Below are 18,435 nucleotides of genomic sequence, written 5' to 3'. Positions count from 1 at the left end.
GTTCACAAAACTCGGAATTTTATTCATGAATCCCTTCAATCCTCGTGAACTAATTCATGATTCCTAATATATTAGTCACGATCCAATATCCGTACTCGTGAAATAGTTCACAAAATTATAAAATATTTTTCATGTATTCGTGAACTCGTTCATGAATCCTAGTATAATACCTTAGTAACAATTGAGGTGTTATGGTAGTTTTATAGCTACTCATAAAACTTAGATTGCACTTATAGCATGCTATAAAACTTCAATTGTTACTTGGGTAGTCACGACTTACCATTGATGCTCGTGAAATAGTTCACAAAATCTTCAAATATTGATCGTGTATTTGTGAACTAATTCATGATTCCTAATATATTAGTCACGATCCATTATCCATTCATGCTCGTGAAATAGTTCACAAAATCATGAAATATTGTTCATGTATTCGTGAACTGATTCATGATACCCAACATAATAGTCACGACTTACCATTCGTGATCGTGAAATAGTTCACGAAATCATAAAATATTATTCATGCATTCGTGAATTGGTTCATGACCCCTAGTTTACGACTGACAATGCGTGCTCGTCTAATAGTTCACAAAATTAAGAAATATTATTCATGGATCCGTGAACTAGTTCGAGACGAATGCAACGTTCAGGAAAAAAATCGATAACACACACACCCGTTTTTAGTATTTGGTTTCGTATCAAATTGCTGCTTACGAATTTCACAAAAGATTCCCTTTCTTCTCCACCTTACACCTTACATAACCCCCGCCCTCCCATCCATCACAGGTAATCTCGTCGTTGCTGCTGTACTGCACTGCATTTTATTTTGTTCAATTCTTTTCTCCGCTGCTATAATTAGCTCAAGATCTGAAACTTATAGTACAAAATCCGACCGTCAGATTCCTAGATTAGAGCCGACAAACATCTATTCGCTAAAACACCTCTTTACAACCCGTACCATGACGACATGTACTCGCTGAGTAGTAAAATGACATATATACGATTCACACTAACTATGAGTGAGATAATATCGTTTGGCTCCCCGCTGCCGCGCCGATATTTCAGTATCGACATTGACGCCTTTTGCTTTGTACCACTTTCCCGCTGTTTATAATGTATGTTTGTGTTGGGAACTAAGCCTTATTAGAAAAAAAAGCTAGCCGGTAGCATCTGAACCCGAACCGACAAACATCTACTCGTTAAAACGCCTACTTATACCATAGGCCATAGCGACACATGATGGGTAGCTGTTCGAATGAGCTATATAAACTTCACATCATTGTAGCAGCGATCACATGCGGGAGCATGGAGACGTTGGTATGTGTTCTTCAAGTTTTCTCTGCACTGTGTAGCCAACAACGTGTAGACAAAATATTTGTTTTTGTTTTGAAAACTTCAGTCACGGTTTCCGCCATGTCACTACCAAATCGATTTGCTGTACGTGAGCTAGTTCACAACTTTATGAATATTATTCATAAAACCAAAGGTTAACTCGTGATGTTGTTCATAGATTTAGGAACATTAGCTCACAAAATCAAAACATTTGTGAACTAGTTCATAAAACTCGGAATTTTATTCATGAATCCCTTCAATCCTCGTGAGCTAATTCATAATTCCTAATATATTAAGCACGATCCAATATCCGTGCTCGTGAAATAGTTCACAAAATTATTAAATATGTTTCATGTATTCGTGAACTGGTTCATGAATCCTAGTATAATAGTCACGACTTACCATTCATGCTCGTGAAATAGTTCACAAAATCATCAAATATTGCTCAGGTATTCGTGAACTGTTTCATGAAACTTAACATAAAAGTTACGACTTACCATTCGTGATCGTGAAACAGTTCACGAATTCATAAAATATTATTCATGTATTCGTGAATTGGTTCATGATTTCTAGTATACGTTTGATAATTCGTGCTCGTCAAATAGTTCACAAAATTATGAAATATTATTCATGGATTCGTGAATTAGTTCATGATTCATAGTACATGATTTACGATTTATTTTGTGTGCTTGTAATATTTAAAATATATTCCTTATCATTTTCAATTTCATGCAACATGGTAATGAAATGAATGGTAATGAAATTTGAGGTAATATTCGTGAAATCATTTTTGGTCCATGCACTTTTTTATGAAATGAACAGCTGCTAGCGGCCAATAATAGGTATGAATAGTAGATATAAGAAAACTATTAGTGCCTCGAACACCGTTATTCATTTGATAAGGTTCAGTGTGATGTCTTGACATCAAACAAAAGCTGCGTTGAGAACCACAAATCGAGTTGGAATAAAATAGAATAAAACTGCTGATATCCTGAACATGAGTCACATTACGCCACCTGTCAAATTGAAAAGTAAGCTCTATAATAAAATATCAGGATAACGTGAACAGAAATTACGATAATCGTAACTAAGATCTTGAAATCATGAACATAAACCACACTTCGTGACAAAAATGTCAAAAATCTAACTAAACTAAAACTAAAATCCTGAAATCAAGAACACAAATAAACATAAATCTCTACTCGTTACTAAAATATCACGTCGACGTAAATAGAAATCACGAAAATAATGACAAAGTTCCTGAAATAATGAACATAAACCACCTTACTTGTGATTAAAATATCAAAAATCGTGACCAAGATCTTGAGATCATGAACATGAATTATTCTATTCATGACTAAAATATGACGATAACGTGAATAAAAATCACGAAATGCGCGACTATGATCCTGAAATCCTGCCAGTCTGACAGAAAAATCCGATAGTAAACTCATGAATAAAATAGCCCGGTAGCGTGATGAAAAATCACAAAAATCGAGAATAAACTCCTGAAATCATGAACATCGTTTGACTGTCGGCTGTGTATTCCCAAATTATGAACACGAATCATAACAAAAACTAAACATGTCTAGGGAACAACAACAGTAATCCAACCAAACATTCGAATGTACCGACATGGGGTGAACTAATTTTTTAAAAACACAAATAGTTTCATGAATACGAGGCTTATTATTCACAATTTCACAATTCACATCCATCATGAGTGGTAGTAGTAGTGGTAGTATGTGAGTTGTTCGTGGTCGCGATTCAACGAAGATTGTTGGCTAGTAATATATTCTCAAGCAACGCTACCCTTCGATTTTTGAACTCATTAAGTGAAAATCTACCCGGATAGTGTGGAGTACAAGAACATTATCAACGCTAGTGAAAATAAATCGCCTTCAAAAGTGCGCCTTCAAAAGTGTACTCCATATTGGCTTCATACCGCAATTGTGTTCTCCTGCTACTCATAAACGCTCCAACACTACCCCGACCACTCACTAGATGAACACAAACAGAACACTGACTCGTGCTTTGACTACTAAGATGAGCAAATCTACACTTGCTCCATCAACTGGTTCCAGAGGTGAGAACCAAAATACAAAGCGCTCGAGGGACGACTTGGATAAGAGCGACGATCCAGTGCAAAACTTCGACAGTCTGCTGGTGCGGATACAACAGATGATCGACGACGGTAATAGGAAAATTGAAAAGAAGATCGAGTCCAGCAATAATACCATTGTTTGTGAAATTGCTACTCTGCGTGATGAGGTGCACCAACTGGAGGCCGATTATGCCCGTGATATCAATCGGATAAATGATTCGCATGCGAGAATGGAACTGGATGTGTATAAAAATAATGATGCTGTTAGCAGGTTGCCAAAATCAAACGACCTTATTCTCACTGGGTTACCATACCAGCCCACGGAGAACATAGCCATTGTGATGCAGAAGATTACTGCGGCTCTTGGATACGGCGATGCTGATGTTCCTCTTGTTTACACCAAGCGATTGGCTCGAGCACCTATTGTTGCGGGTGCGACACCACCGATTCTGATCCAGTTTGCCTTCAGAGCATCACGAGATGATTTTTTTCACCGCTACATCGCAAAGAAGAATTTGAATCTGAACCAACTTGGATACGATGTGGACAAGCGTGTCTTCCTCAATGAAAATCTCTCCGAATCTGCTCGTCATACCAAAGGGATTGCCTTAAAGCTGAAACATACTGGGAGAATTCATCATGTTTTTACCAAGGATGGAATTGTTTTTGTGAAGCCGCGTGACGATGTTCCTGCGCTGCCGATTTACCATGTGGACCAATTAGTGGAGTACGGATGGAGCAAACACCGTGAAAGTAGTTAATACCCTTTCCTAAGAAATTCGTATATTCCTTCATTTATATTCCCATCATTCCGTTCCTATAGTTATCCTTGTTATCTTTCTTCCTAAAAGTCGAGCATCGTTGGATCGCGTCAAAAAAATTTAAAACCGCCCTTTCCTATGAAAATCGTTTATTCCTTCCTTAGTGTGTCCATGATTCCGTTCCTTTAAGTTATCCTTGATATCATCCCTCCTAAAAGTCATACATCGCCGAACCTTGATGGATCGATTAAGCTGTTGCTGTTGCTGCCGAGTTGCTGTTGGTGCTAAGTTGCTGTTATTCCTGTTGCCCTTCTACGCCATCATCGCCGAAGCAATCATTGTTGCATTTTGCTATCTTCAATTGAATAAGTGATCGAAAACCACATTTAGATGAGTATAATATTAACGAAATCTTTTGAAACTTATGCTGTTTGGTTCCTCAATTTGGTGCTCTCTCCATTCCCTTCCTCCATTCTATTTCCCCGGTTCATGCTCTCATTGTTGACCTTGTTTTTGTTCCTCAATGTCGGTTGATCAGATAAATATTGCACGAGCAGGACAAGGTATTGCCGATATACCACGAGCGGTTATGAATGTGGCATTACTTGATGATTATGTAAGCATCTGTCATATGAATGTACACATAGTCAATCTTTTTGAAAATTTCGTTCCTTTGCAACAGATACGGCCTAGTCGCAATACGTTGTGGTTCAACCATGAAATACAGAATGCCATGATTAATAGAGACATTGCGTACCGGCTTTGGACTTTCACTAGAAATGAATCTGATCATAATCAGTTCAAAAGGCTTCGTAACCGAGTAACCAGCTTGATAAACAAAGCAAAGCAAAAGTTTTTGGACAATAACTTAGGGGCTACTAACTCTAGTAAAGAGCTTTGGAGGAAACTTAAACATCTGAATGTAGCCACTAAGTCTAATATTAGCGTAAAAATGCCAAATACCAGTGATGAAGTGAATGCGTTTTTTGGTGAAAATTTTACGATTGATCCTGAGTTACCTACGATCCCTCCACTAAATTCTGACGGTTTTCGTTTTTCCCCATGTTCTGAATTGGATATTTCAAATGCAATTTTGTCAATTTCATCTAACGCTATTGGTATGGATGGTGTTCCTTTGAAGTTCATTAAGCTGATCTTACCCTTTATAATAAGACCAATGTCCTACCTGTTTAATTTAATTATTTCAACCTCCAGTTTTCCACGAGCATGGAAAACTGCAAAAGTCATTCCAATTCGGAAAACGCCTGCAAATACAAGTTTGAATAATCTGCGTCCAATCAGCATCTTATGCTCTTTGTCGAAAGCATTTGAAAAGATCCTTAAATGTCAGATCCAAGAATATGTTCATCGATTCAATCTGCTCAGTCCTTACCAATCTGGTTTTCGGTCTGGGCACAGCACAACCTCTTCTCTGCTTAAGGTGCATGATGATATACACGAGGTCATTGATAAAAATTGATAAATAATTGATAAAAATTGTCATTGATTTTTCAAAAGCTTTTGACAGGGTCTCGCATGTCAAGCTACTGAAAAAATTATCTCATCAATTTGGATTCTGCCGTGAGGCTGTTTCCCTAATCAATTCGTACTTAAGTAGTCGTACCCAAGTTGTTGATATCGAAGGTAATGTTTCTGCTCCCATTAGTATTTTGTCAGGTGTACCCCAAGGATCAGTACTCGGTTCGCTGTTGTTCTCATTATTCATTAATGATCTTCCATTAGTACTTAAAGTCTGCATGATCCACATGTTCGCAGATGATGTTCAATTGTACCTCTGTTCAATTGATGCATCTTTAGAGGAAATGGCTCGTCTAATAAACAATGATTTAAGAAATATTTCGCAATGGTCATCTAGAAATCTTCTTCCCATAAATCCATCTAAAACGAAAGCTATGTTTATATCTAGACGACAAATACGCATGCAACCACCTAATCTAATAATAAATAACGATATAATCGAATACGTTGACAAAGCACCAAATCTCGGAATAATATTTCAAAATAATTTAGAGTGGGACTCTCAAGTAAATTCTCAATGCGGAAAAATTTATGCTGGACTTCGTCATTTACGACTAACGGCGGGTATGTTACCAGTATCATCTAAAATCAAGCTCTTTAATGCTCTCTTGAGGCCACACTTTTCCTATGGGCTTGAATTGATTTTGAACGCATCTGCTGGTATTTTGGATCGTTTGCGTATTGCCTTGAATCACTGCATACGATGGGTCTTTAATTTATCAAGGTACGCCAGAGTTACACATTTACAACAGCAGCTTTTAGGCTGCTCTTTTTATGAATTCTTTAAACTAAGATGCTGTATTACCTTATTCAAAATTATCCACCTGGGTCCCAACTATCTGCTTGAAAAACTACGGCCATTTAGGAGCGCTAGAGTAAGACACTATGTTGTACCGCAGCATAACTCCTCTCATTACGGTAGTACCTTCTTCGTTCGTGCAATAATTCTATGGAATCAGCTGCCTGCTAATATTCACACTATTTTATCTACAGCAAGATTCTATCGTGAGTGCTTGAACTGGTTGAGTGGAGGAAATTAAATGGATTGGGATGAGCAGTAGGCTGGGGAACTGGACAGCATACAAAAATTTTTTTTATTAGTATTAGTTTAATTATTTTTTTTGTTTGATTATTTAAATTCATTATTTGTGGTTTGAACAACATTTTCACCAATTGTAGTAATTTATAAGAGAATACTCTTACTCTACAAGTATTTGAATCAATAAATATGAAAATATGAAATAATTTCAGGAATTTGGTCACGATTTTTGTAAATCGTTCAGTTCACGAAATCATGATCTCTTGTTCATGAATTTATGAACGGAATTTTTTCCGTGTACAGAGGACAAAAGACAATGCGTTTTCGCAGAACAACACGCGAAAATATAAATGACGCCGTAACTGATACAGCTGATCCACGGTAACAGCCGAAATGACAGTCATCGACGATTTTCTCTACCGTGTATTTAATTCACACAATATGAGCGACTTCTGCAGTAACATAGCAAAGATAATGCCCTATACCTATTGTACCCCCATACCTATTTGATCCCATTCTACTCTATATATGCAAATTCGTGCTATCTAAGTATTTCATCAATTCATAGTCTCTCAAATGGACATCTGATCTGTTCAAATTAATGTGACTGGTATTTGTATGACTACCGATTAAGATAGGAAGCCCATTTCTGTTACAGTGTGATACAACCCTTTTGAAATCATTAGAAGGTAACGATTAACTATTCTGCAAATATGGCGTATAGTCGGCGTATTTTCTGTCTACGTTGGATATAAGTCATGTGTCAATGGACTATTTGCATACCTCCATGTATGACATTCGACGTGTATTTATGTAGATTCAGCATGCAACAAGCCGCTTTAATATAACTTTAAAAATACCCAAAAAGCCTTTTATTTAATGTTTGTGGTAAGATATTAAATTAATATTTGAGCTAATCCTTACTATGTTACCTAAAATTACGCCTGCGTTAACCAGAAAAATTTTGACTACCTTTAATCGGTATAAATACCCGGCTTACGAGAGATGTAATACGATGTAGCGATATTAACTTCACTTTTCTTTTGAACGACTTCGATTTTTGTTTTACTACTGTACTGTTTTTGAAATCCGTGTTAATAAAACTTGTTTTCCTTTAACAAAATATTGACACGCACATTTACCTTTAACAAAATATTGACATGCTGATTCCTAGAGTTGGTCTAGAAACAAAACTGCTGTTAAAAAATCCATTAGTTTCGATAAGTTTTATCTAGGAACAGAGCTCTGAAATCAATCGATTGCGTAAAATTTCAGGTAATCTTCAAAAGACTGTTTCAGTTACCCTGAACTTTTGAAAATCGAGCCCAGCAGCTTTCTAGATTCAGGGCTGTTGAACATTCAACCAGCTGATTACTGCCGATAATTACTCTTGACACACCCAAACTCGTACCGCGAAGGTTTCGACCATAACGGCATTATGACAAATAATTACACTGCTCCCTGAAGATCTACGACTGTTGCACCTGAATGGCATTGAACTTGAAGTGACCTCGTATAGCAGGTACAACCTACACTGATACTAATTCATCCAGTTTTCCGAGTCCCATTTACAACCGACAGGTGATTGGCGTTGTGCTCGGCCGATTACACCTAACCGGTCGTACATTTTCGCAATCAAGCTTTCCACAGTTTCCTATTCTCGACCTAGTTCAACTGCTGTGGCTCGCACAAGCCGGTCTGGTTCACTTTCAATTGATTAGGTTAGGTCGGTTGGCGAACGACTGTTATCATCATCATCATCATCGTCGTCATTATCATAATAATTTTCATTACCGGTCATTATTTCAAGCAATTTTCACTCCAACATATGTTCAACGACTTGTACACTAATTGACTTAATCTTTTCTACTCCCTGTTGACAGAGAAAATAGTGAGCAGAATACAGAGAATGCATTTCGTGAAGTCATCTCCAGTTGTCGATCGCTTAGCAAATATGAAACCAATACGAGGTCCGCATTGCCACAGATTTTTTCAGCAATCATCGCCGCAGCCTTCCACATCGTTATCGGCATTTCGCTAGCGTACTCCGCGATCCTGATTCCCCAGCTGGAGGACCCAGATAGCGACGTGGTAGTCACGAAAGCACAATCATCATGGATTGCATCGATCATTGTAATTATGGTCCCGATCGGTTCGCTGTTTGCCGGTGTGTTGATGGAGTATCTGGGCCGTTTGAACACCATCAAGCTGGCGGCGATCCCGTGCATCGTTGGCTGGATTGCCATTGCATTGGCCGACAGTTTCTTCTGGATCATGGTCGGCCGAGTGCTGACCGGTTTCGCCTGTGCCATAGGGACGAGCCCGGCTATCGTGTACATTACCGAAGTTTCGCGTCCTGATATGCGTGGGTCATTGATATCGTCGGGACCGACTATTGCATCATTGGGTAAGTATTTGGAAACTTCTGAAATATTTTATCATTTAGGTTTATTATTTTTTCGGCAAATTAATGATGAAGCAAAACCAAAGAAATGAATCAGTCATAGACATGGAACAGAAAATAAACTATACAGGCTCATACACGCACGACCGAAAGGAAGTCTGTACTGTCTTGAGCCGAGTTTCTATTTCTTGGCAATGTTCAACTTTCCTGGATTATGGAAGTATAAAATTATAGCCCGAGAAACAGAAGAGAGTAACGAAAATGGTGCTTAAAAAATAAAAGCATGTATTCCGTATAGGTTTGTAATTTCAAACCCTATTGAAGTATCATTTAACACATGAAATGAATTAGTTTCGGAACAAGTTTGTTTTCACCGGTAAAGTGAGGTAAACCGAGTTGGATTTTCAGCTATACAACTAGTGATACTGAAGCTGATCTAATGGATCTAGAATGTAACGACTGAAATGATGGGATAAAGGGTCACCAACATGTTTTCGAGTGTGCGTCACCATTTTAGGACTATTGTGATATGCCCTTTTACTCCTATGTCAGTGGTGCGAAATTTATCGAAACTTGGAACGAAATTTAGTTTCAATGCCTCTCTGATTAATCTGACTGACATTTTGCGCAGAATCGAACCTTTCAATACAGAAGACAAATAAATTCTTTCTTCAACCAAGGCATTCATTTAATATACGTGGATAAATTGTAGGTGGAATGTAGCTTTATTTACATTTTCTAGCTAAAGTGAACTGCGTAATATATGTAGGGTGATGAGCCTATTTTCGCCATGTTTCTATTATCACCCTACCCAGTTGAAGCCATTGGTTAGAGTAGTGTCTGCCATCTTTGTTCTACGCATTGAGTCAAATGGTAGCGCAACAATAGGGACAATCGATTCGCGTTTTCGTTGCGCACAAACTCGAGAATTTCGCCGTTTTCAGCGCATTTGTGTTTTTATCACATTTCTTAAAAACGAAGCAAAGCTGTTGATGCCAATTTGTACGCATTCCATTGATTGTAGGCTGAGTAATTAATGAATTAGTGGGGAACCAACATCAGTATGGTTAAAATAGGCCTTTACCCTATGTTGAATTTTTTGTCGTTAATCCCTCTCAGAGCCAGCATAGAAACGAAATTCAGTTTGCAACTGAAGTTGTATTTGAACTGAAAATACCTGAATGAATGCGCTGCACCGAACGAAGGAATGACAAGGCAAACAAACGAAAAATTTCACTCAGCGCGGTAGACACGAATTGAATGTCGTTTTGCCTTTCTCATATTGAAAGGTTATGTTATCGCTCCAAACTTCGACTTATTAACCGAGGCCCGGAAGAACACGTCTCATATTCCATTTGACTCAGTTCAACGAACATGGTCTGTAGTGCATTGGCACCGTGTGGGACTCACTTTCTTGTCTAACCACTAATAACACACCGTACTATTTTTCATCTTTCTCCGCCACGGAACTACATCAAGATATTACACCGTGAGGGGATTCGTTGTGCTTTCATCGCACCTCCTTCTTTTACTCGCGACTTTTCCGCAGCTATCTCGGAGCCTCATTTGCTCCATGAAATGTCTCGATATTTGAGCCATTTAACTCTCGACTATTCTCTTGTTCTCCAATTGATCTCAGTAAGCCGTTTAATTTTTGGTTCCATTTAGCTTTAGCTCCTATTTCCGTGAGCCACCCAGTTTCTAGCTTTATCACGATCTAACCGGCGGTGAACTCACCCTACTCCGACTGAGAGTTCCCTGATGGAGAAATTTCTTCCGAGACGCTATCCGCTTCCATTTAGCTCCCAATTTTATCCAGGTTTACTCGAATACTTTCCGGCGTTTAAACTACCCTACACCAACTCGAAATTCCCCGGCGGCGAAATTCCTCTAGTTACCAATGTCTGTTTAGTGAGCCAATTAGCTTCCAAATTTGTCGCGATATAATCTGATGGTTCCACGGCGAATTCCCCGATAGTGAATTTTTCCCGATACCGATACTCGTTTACGTGAGCCATTTAGCTATACACTTCGTCTCGATCTAGTCCCCGGCGGACCTAGCCTACTCAACAGGCCAGCCAGTAGGTGTCGTGGTCTGTCCAGCGATTCCGGATGGGGCGTAGCTCCCGGTTCACTACCGCCCGAGGACCCGTTGTTGACGCGATCTACTCGTTCAAGTTCCCATCGGTGGATCTGGCCTAGTCACGAGCTACCCGCTAGGGTGTCGAGGTCGGTCCGGCGATTCCGGTGGAGCCTGACATCCGGTTCGCTGGCGCCCGACAATCTAAACCCTGTGCTACGTCACGTACTACTTAACTGGTCCTTGGCGATGGACCTCATCTGCTTCCTTAAACCGATTTGTGGTTTCCCGGCGACTTTCTAGCTGACGGCGCTACTTGACTCCTTCGCCCCTTGTTCTAAAACTCGGAAAGTATACTCGACACTATTCTGTTGAGAGCATCCCAGATATGCTCATCGTGGCACATCTCTCCGACGATATTGTCGATTGTTACTTCGAATTTCTTCTAATCTAAAGCATTTGAAAGTCACGTGTTCCAGTGTCTCTTGCACGGTCACACACTCCGGGCAAAAAGGTGACAAAGCATGCCCAAACCGATACAGGTTTAGACACTTCCGGAAGCACCCGTGCCTGGACAAGAACTGCGTCAAGTGAAAGCGGAACCTCTCCATGCTTCCTATGCACCCACGCGTATACTTTGATTATGAGTTGGTAATCCTACCTTCCTTTCTCCGCGTTGTCTTTCTCTTACTGCCACTTGGCAAACAAGTCTGCTTGCATTTTTTGTATTTCTCCGCTAGTTGCTTTCCACAGACCTCCACTGTACCTATTGTCTCTACCGTCAACATCCCTATTTCCTCAACGGTCTCGCTGGTTATCATCAGTACAGCATCATCTACAAAACCGACAATCTCAACTCCGTTGTGTAGTTTCAGTGTTAACACTCCGTCGTGCATTATATTCGACAGGTTGAGGTACTTCCGCCATGACCCTTATCGACCTCTGCTCCATGTTGGTCTCCTCGACCTGTACTCGGTTCTGAAAGTAATTTTTCAGAACCTTGCCCAAATAATCCAGGACCCGCATTCTGTGCAGCCGTACAGTGATAGCAATCCAGCTGGTGCTGTGATTTGTGAACGCATTCTTCACGTCGATAGTTACCACGAGTCAGTAACGATTATCCCTTCTCTTTTGCTTCGATGGTTTCTCCGCACTAGCAATGATTGTGCGGATGGTGGCTACCGTCGAGATCCCTTTCCTGGCTTTGACAGCAACAGTAACTTCTAAATCTTCTGTATATCCAGGAAGTAGCTTTCGTTCAAGCATTTCTGCAGAACTATCCTGAACATGTCCGGAACGCCAGGAGCGCGGTCTTCAGCGCCACGTGGAGGTTACCTTCCGGACCGCACTGATAATATAAATTCGTAAATATAATGAAATCGATCATACAATACACGAATTCATTCGTCGTTTCCTGCAACGAAGTATTTTCGTGCATTCTACATAGTAGGTTTCGTTCATTTCATGAACAAGAATGGCCGCTTGGTGAACGAAATCTTTCGTAAATTTTACACGTTTAATGTATACTGCACGAATGTTATCGTTGATAACGACATTATTTTTCGTGAATGAAACGAAATGTTTTGTTTATTTTAATAAACGTGTGTGTATATTACGAACGATTTCGTTGGTCGCACGAATTAATTTCGTTTATCTTAGAAAAGTGTTCGTATTAATTATCCTCTTATTGTTTTCAGTCGATCTTTTGGGATCGATGTTTGACAACATAGATTTTTTTTATTTGAAAAAATCGATGTGGCCAAATCGATTTTATTGATGGTACGAAGAAATGGCCGCTTGATGAACGAAAGTTTTCGTAAATTTTACTTATTTAGTTTACATTGCACGAATATAATCGTTGATAACGACATTATTTTTCATGAACGAAACGAAATGTTTCGTGTATTTTAATAAATGTTTATGTATATGATGAACGATTTCGTTGGTCGCACGATTTCGTTTCGTTCATCTTAGGAAAGTTTTCGTATTCATTAGCATATTATTTTTTCAATCGATATTTTAGGATCGATGTTTGACAACAACGATTTTTTCAATTAACTAAAAGGATCGATCTGGCAAAATCGATTTTAATTCAACCTGCTCCCTTCTATTGAGGACTAAAAAGATTGTGTTGTGAAGTAATGGCCGCTTGATGAACGAAAGTTTTCATAAATTTTACATATTTAGTGTACATTACATGAATGTTATTGTTGAAAACGGCATTATTTTTCGGGAATGAAACGAAATGTTTCGTTTATTTTAATAAACAGTTCTGTAAATTACAAGCGATTTCGTTGGTCGCACGAATTCATTTTGTACATATTAGAAAATTTTTCGTATTATTAGCCTCTTATTGTTTTCAGTCAATCATTTGGGATCGATGTTTGACAACATCGATTTTTTTTATTTAAAAGTGGCCAAATCGATTTTACTGTGGTACGAAGAAATGGCCGCTTGATGAACGAAAATTTTCGTGAATTTTACTTATTTAGGTTACTTTGCACGAATGTAATCGTTGATAACGACATTATTTTTCGTGAATGAAATGAAATCATTCGTTTATTTCAATAAATGTTTGTGTATATTACGAACGACTTCGTTGGTCGCACGAATTCATTTCGTTCATCTTAGAAAAGTTTTCGTATTTATTATCTTCTTATTTTTTCATTCGATCTTTTGGGATCGATGTTTGACAACACCGATTTTTTTAGTTAAAAAAACAGATCTGGCAAAATCGATTTTATTGCGATATGAAGAAATGGTCGCTTGATGAACGAAAGTTTTCGTAAATTTTACTTATTTAGTGTACATTGCACGAATGCTGTCGTTAAAACTACATTAATTTTCGTGAATGCAACGAAATGTTTTGTTTATTTTAATAAACGTCTATGTATATTACGAACAATTTCGTTGGTCGCACGAATTCATTTCGTTCATCTAAGAGAAGTTTTCGTATTTAATAGCATATTCTTTTACATTGCTCCGGCAGAGAAAAACTCAAAATTATTCATGCACAACCATCGAGCGATGGCTCAACTGAATCCGTACTGCTCCGGATTCTGGATCAACTAGAAGCGGAAGGGGTTTAGAAACACTTCCTGAAACCGGCGGACACGGATACGGCTACTAAATAGCCGGATCGAGACCTTCGTGAACATCAACAATTATCTGACGTATAGTAACAATGACTCCATATTCTACCTCTATTGAAACTCTGTTGACGTTAACGGTTCGACGAATGGTGCTCGTAAATATTCAGCCCGGGGACAACTTGACAGCTCCCATATATTGAACTCATAAGCAAATTTTGTGGTGATTTGGTGATGTCATGGCGGCTCGAATGGAACAAAATTTAAAAAAGGCGCATCCCATCTATTGTTTTCTATATCTGTAAAAAATGAACAATTTAAGCATTTCTATCACCAAATTTATTTCGCTGTTCAAATTAGAAGCTGTGCATACCTTAACAGAAACATAGATTACATTTTGGATCTAAATAATCCAAGAAAACTAAATCGATTTTCAGAAATACAAGAAGATGGGTTTCAAAATCGAGCCACTTCCACTTATATTGAAATTTCCAAAAATCTTCAGAATCGAACCAACATGAAATTCTCCGGTAGACGCCGTTCAATTAGTTTTCTGTCGGGCTGGAGCTGAGTAATATGCGAAATGAATTCTGAAGGGATTCGTACCAAAACCATCGCAAAATCTTTTAGACAGAATTATTGCAAAAGTCGAACAAAACTCTGGCAAGAGTCGAACATAATTGTATATTCCTGGCAGCATTCTTGCTAAAACCGGGCACTACCGGTTTGCTGCCAGAATTCTGGTGAAAGCGCACAAATTTTGCTAACTGTGTAGAAAATCCTACATATTTCGTTTATATTCCCAAACAACATTCTAGAATTCTTGACGTTCTTAATTAATTTGAAACAAGATGTCATATGTTCACGAATTGTTAGGCTTTATGATTTACTTTCATTGGCCAAAATGATTTTCATTCATATTTCTCGGGCAAAAAGCACAAATGATTTACCGATTACACACTTCACACAACAATAAAACCAAAAAAAACAACGACTTCCAGTTAAATTTATAATAAGATTTATGTACCTTGCTGACAGTTTCCAGTTAGGGATAAATTTATTCTCTAATAATTGTTTTCTTTATCCACATATTGGAATACGCTTTTTCTAAATGTTGTTCTTGCTGCATTGACGGCGTTCATAACACACGTAACGAAACAAGCTTTTCTCTTGAAACTATTTCGTTTCGTTGTTCGTGGTACTCGTACGGAGAAGGCATACTAGCGCCACCATCAAATTAGTGGTACATATATGAAACAAGCACTATCTGTCAAGTTGTCCCCGGGCTGTAAATATTATAAAGATATTCGTATATAGCAGCGAACAATTCGTTTGCCGAACGAAGCTGTTTCGTAATAAGCCAACGAAAGTCGTTTCGTGGGTTTCACGAAAAACTCGTAATAAAATATAAATGAGTTTCATAAGAACTACGAACGATTCATTATATGTACGAAAAATTCGTATATTTTATGAAAATTATCTATACGAAACTAATGCATAGCGATTTACGAATATATTCTATCAGTGCGGGAGCTTTTTTTCGCTTTCAGCTCTTTCGTCACTATAAGGGGCTCGTCATTGGAGACTCGATTGTCAACGGCATTTCCACCGTCTACATCAACGTACGCTGTAGGCGGCCAAGCAGTTAGGTCGTGCTTCAAGAAAAGAACCGCCAAGATAATTTTCAGTTTGTCAGCACACATTTCAGCTGGCGTCGTTTGACTCTTGATCTTGACCTTCACGACACGATAAGCGCAACCCCAGGGGTTGGTATCTTCTTCTCTACACAAATTTTGTAGCAGATGGACTTGCTGAGCAGTATCTCGCATTTAAAAGCGGCCCTAGCCGCTCGGAATGTCACCTTACACTCTTCTCTCACTGCCTCAGATCTCGCTCTCTGAATGCGACTTCTGGTTTTAAGGCAGCCAGCCCTGAGGATGCTGAGATGCTCGTTACAGCAGTACGCCAGACGCCGGCAGTTGCTTAGTTTCATGTTCCTCGGCATTGTTACATCACATGCTCTCGCTACTATTTCCGACAGCTCAACGGCATTCGGAATTAGAGTGAGGCTGTCAACACGAAGTGCCTTTACAAAAGGTCCTTGTTGAAGTGCTTTATTTTCCACTTTCACTCGCCAGTCACTCTCCGCGTTTCAGTATAATTCCACCGACCAATGGTGTAGGGGATCGCTTGGTGGTCATTATGTGTGTACTGCTCACTAACTCGCCAATTCATGTTATCCATCAGCGAAGGACGGCAGAATGTTATGTTGATGATGGATTCCCGACCGTCTTCACGGAATGTGCTAGCGGAACCTTCGTTGCACAGTCTTACATCCATTTTTGCCAAGTCTTACAACAGACTGTAACCGGTTGCGTTAGTCACCCTGCTACCCCACTCCACGGTCCTAGCGTTAAAATTTCCTCCTATAACAACCGGTGTTCGTCGGACTAACGAGTCGGTTAGTGCATCTAACATTCGATTTTACTGCTCTGGTGTCCATCGGGGGGAGACATAACAACTACAGACAAATACTATATGCTATCCACCAAATCTTGGGCAGGGAAACCGCTCATCACTTGGATTGTCGCCATTCCTGCGCTATCCACCCCCCAGTTTCTGTTATCGGGAGAAACACGATATGGCTCTGCAATAATTGCAACTTCGTTTCTGTTGCCGACCTGTCCGGTCCTTTGCAATTCCTCGCCTGATATCCGAGGTCCAAGCACCTGAAGCATCGCTCCATCTACTTGGTAACTCGTGGAACGACTCTCAGCGAGCACACCGACCATCCGCCTTTTATCTTGCCGGTCTCCGCCAGCTTGTTGACAACGGCCACTGGTAGTCGAATCGCCGCCGTTTGAGTGTCTCCATACGATTTCCAAATCCGAACAGTCGCCGGTACATCTAGTTTACACTGATCGATCAGTGCACCCCTCAGTTCTTCTACGAGTGTTATCTCGTCTAGACCCTTGCACTCGACTACCGCTTCCTGCGACTGGGCTCTCATGTTTGCTGCCCAAGATATTTAACAACGAGCTCACAGTAAGCTCTTGACGGAAGGATCCATCCTCAGCTCGAAGATCATCTCGCCTTTCTGAATGCGCCTCGTTTTGACAACATTCTCTTCCAATTCCTTCAGCTCTGGATTCTCTCTCACTTTTTAGGAGAGTGACGTAGGACGTCTTACCGTTTGCTTCGATGATCAGTGCATCGCTCTTGCACCTCTCCATAGGAGGCATGCGTTTCTCCTTCTTCTCTTGTTCCTTCTTCTTTTAATCCATTTGTTTCCGTTCCGCTGGCTTCCCACGATGCACCAGTCACGGTCTTTTCCAACGTTCATCTGGTCGCTGGTGCCCTCCAGCTCGCTATTCTGCTTTTCCTGGTCCTCTTGATCCCATAGCGTCTCCGTCACTCTTTCTTCGACCGAGTATGTAACCTCAGTTTCTGCCGTCACGTATTATATGCTTTCCAATAAAGCTTTTTCGGCTGATTCAGCTCTCATCAAGAGCGCCTTCTGCCCGCGTCCAGCTGCTGTTACGGTCGATTTAGTACTCGTCACAAGCTGCTTCACCTTAGTGTGCACATTGTGCTTGTCCTTCACGAACCCATACAGCTCGTCGATCTTATTCCTCACTTCCGCACAACTTCTCAAGATGTGAGTCATTCTGGGTGGTGTCACTATTTGATCTCGGGATAAACACTCGACTCAGTAACCTAACTCCCTTTGGTTTCCTCGTGGCTTACTCTGTACTAAGGCGTTACTAGCTACTGGTGGCGCAACTTGTGATCTCTGCAGCTTACCACTCCTTGCAAACGCAATCGCGTCTTCCTTTGCTCCGCGTACCTCTCCAATCACATTCTTTTTTATGTCCACTCGTTATACGTAGTCGCTTCTTGTGATCACATGGTTATATGCAAGCAAGGAGGCCATGCTAGGGTCGGTACTATCCATCCTGGAAGCCGGATCGGGAATGGTCTATCCGAATCTAGTACTACCAACTAAATGGTCATCATTTCTTACTCAAGGAGCAGAGTAGCACGCCTATTAGCCCAAAGCCGCCGTCCAGTTCGTAAGACTCCCCAACTC

At 39.9% G+C, this 18,435-nt stretch overlaps 1 protein-coding gene across 4 annotated transcripts in view; it reads left to right on the top strand.

Moving 5' to 3' along the window:
• LOC131685100 (facilitated trehalose transporter Tret1-like) overlaps positions 1 to 18,435 on the top strand; it is a 77,788-nt gene that overhangs the window by 54,033 nt on the left and 5,320 nt on the right. For all 4 annotated transcript variants that reach the window (XM_058968550.1, XM_058968548.1, XM_058968547.1 and 1 more), the window contains exon 3: positions 8,656 to 9,179. In XM_058968550.1, coding sequence (XP_058824533.1) covers positions 8,656 to 9,179 — 524 coding nt within the window. The remainder of the gene's footprint in view (positions 1 to 8,655; positions 9,180 to 18,435) is intronic.

This window comes from Topomyia yanbarensis, chromosome 2 (genome assembly GCF_030247195.1).
Source record: "Topomyia yanbarensis strain Yona2022 chromosome 2, ASM3024719v1, whole genome shotgun sequence".
In the NCBI taxonomy this organism is placed as follows: domain Eukaryota; kingdom Metazoa; phylum Arthropoda; class Insecta; order Diptera; family Culicidae; genus Topomyia; species Topomyia yanbarensis.
Note: the sequence above shows the minus strand (reverse complement) of the source record. Positions and strands in the feature narration are given on the sequence as shown.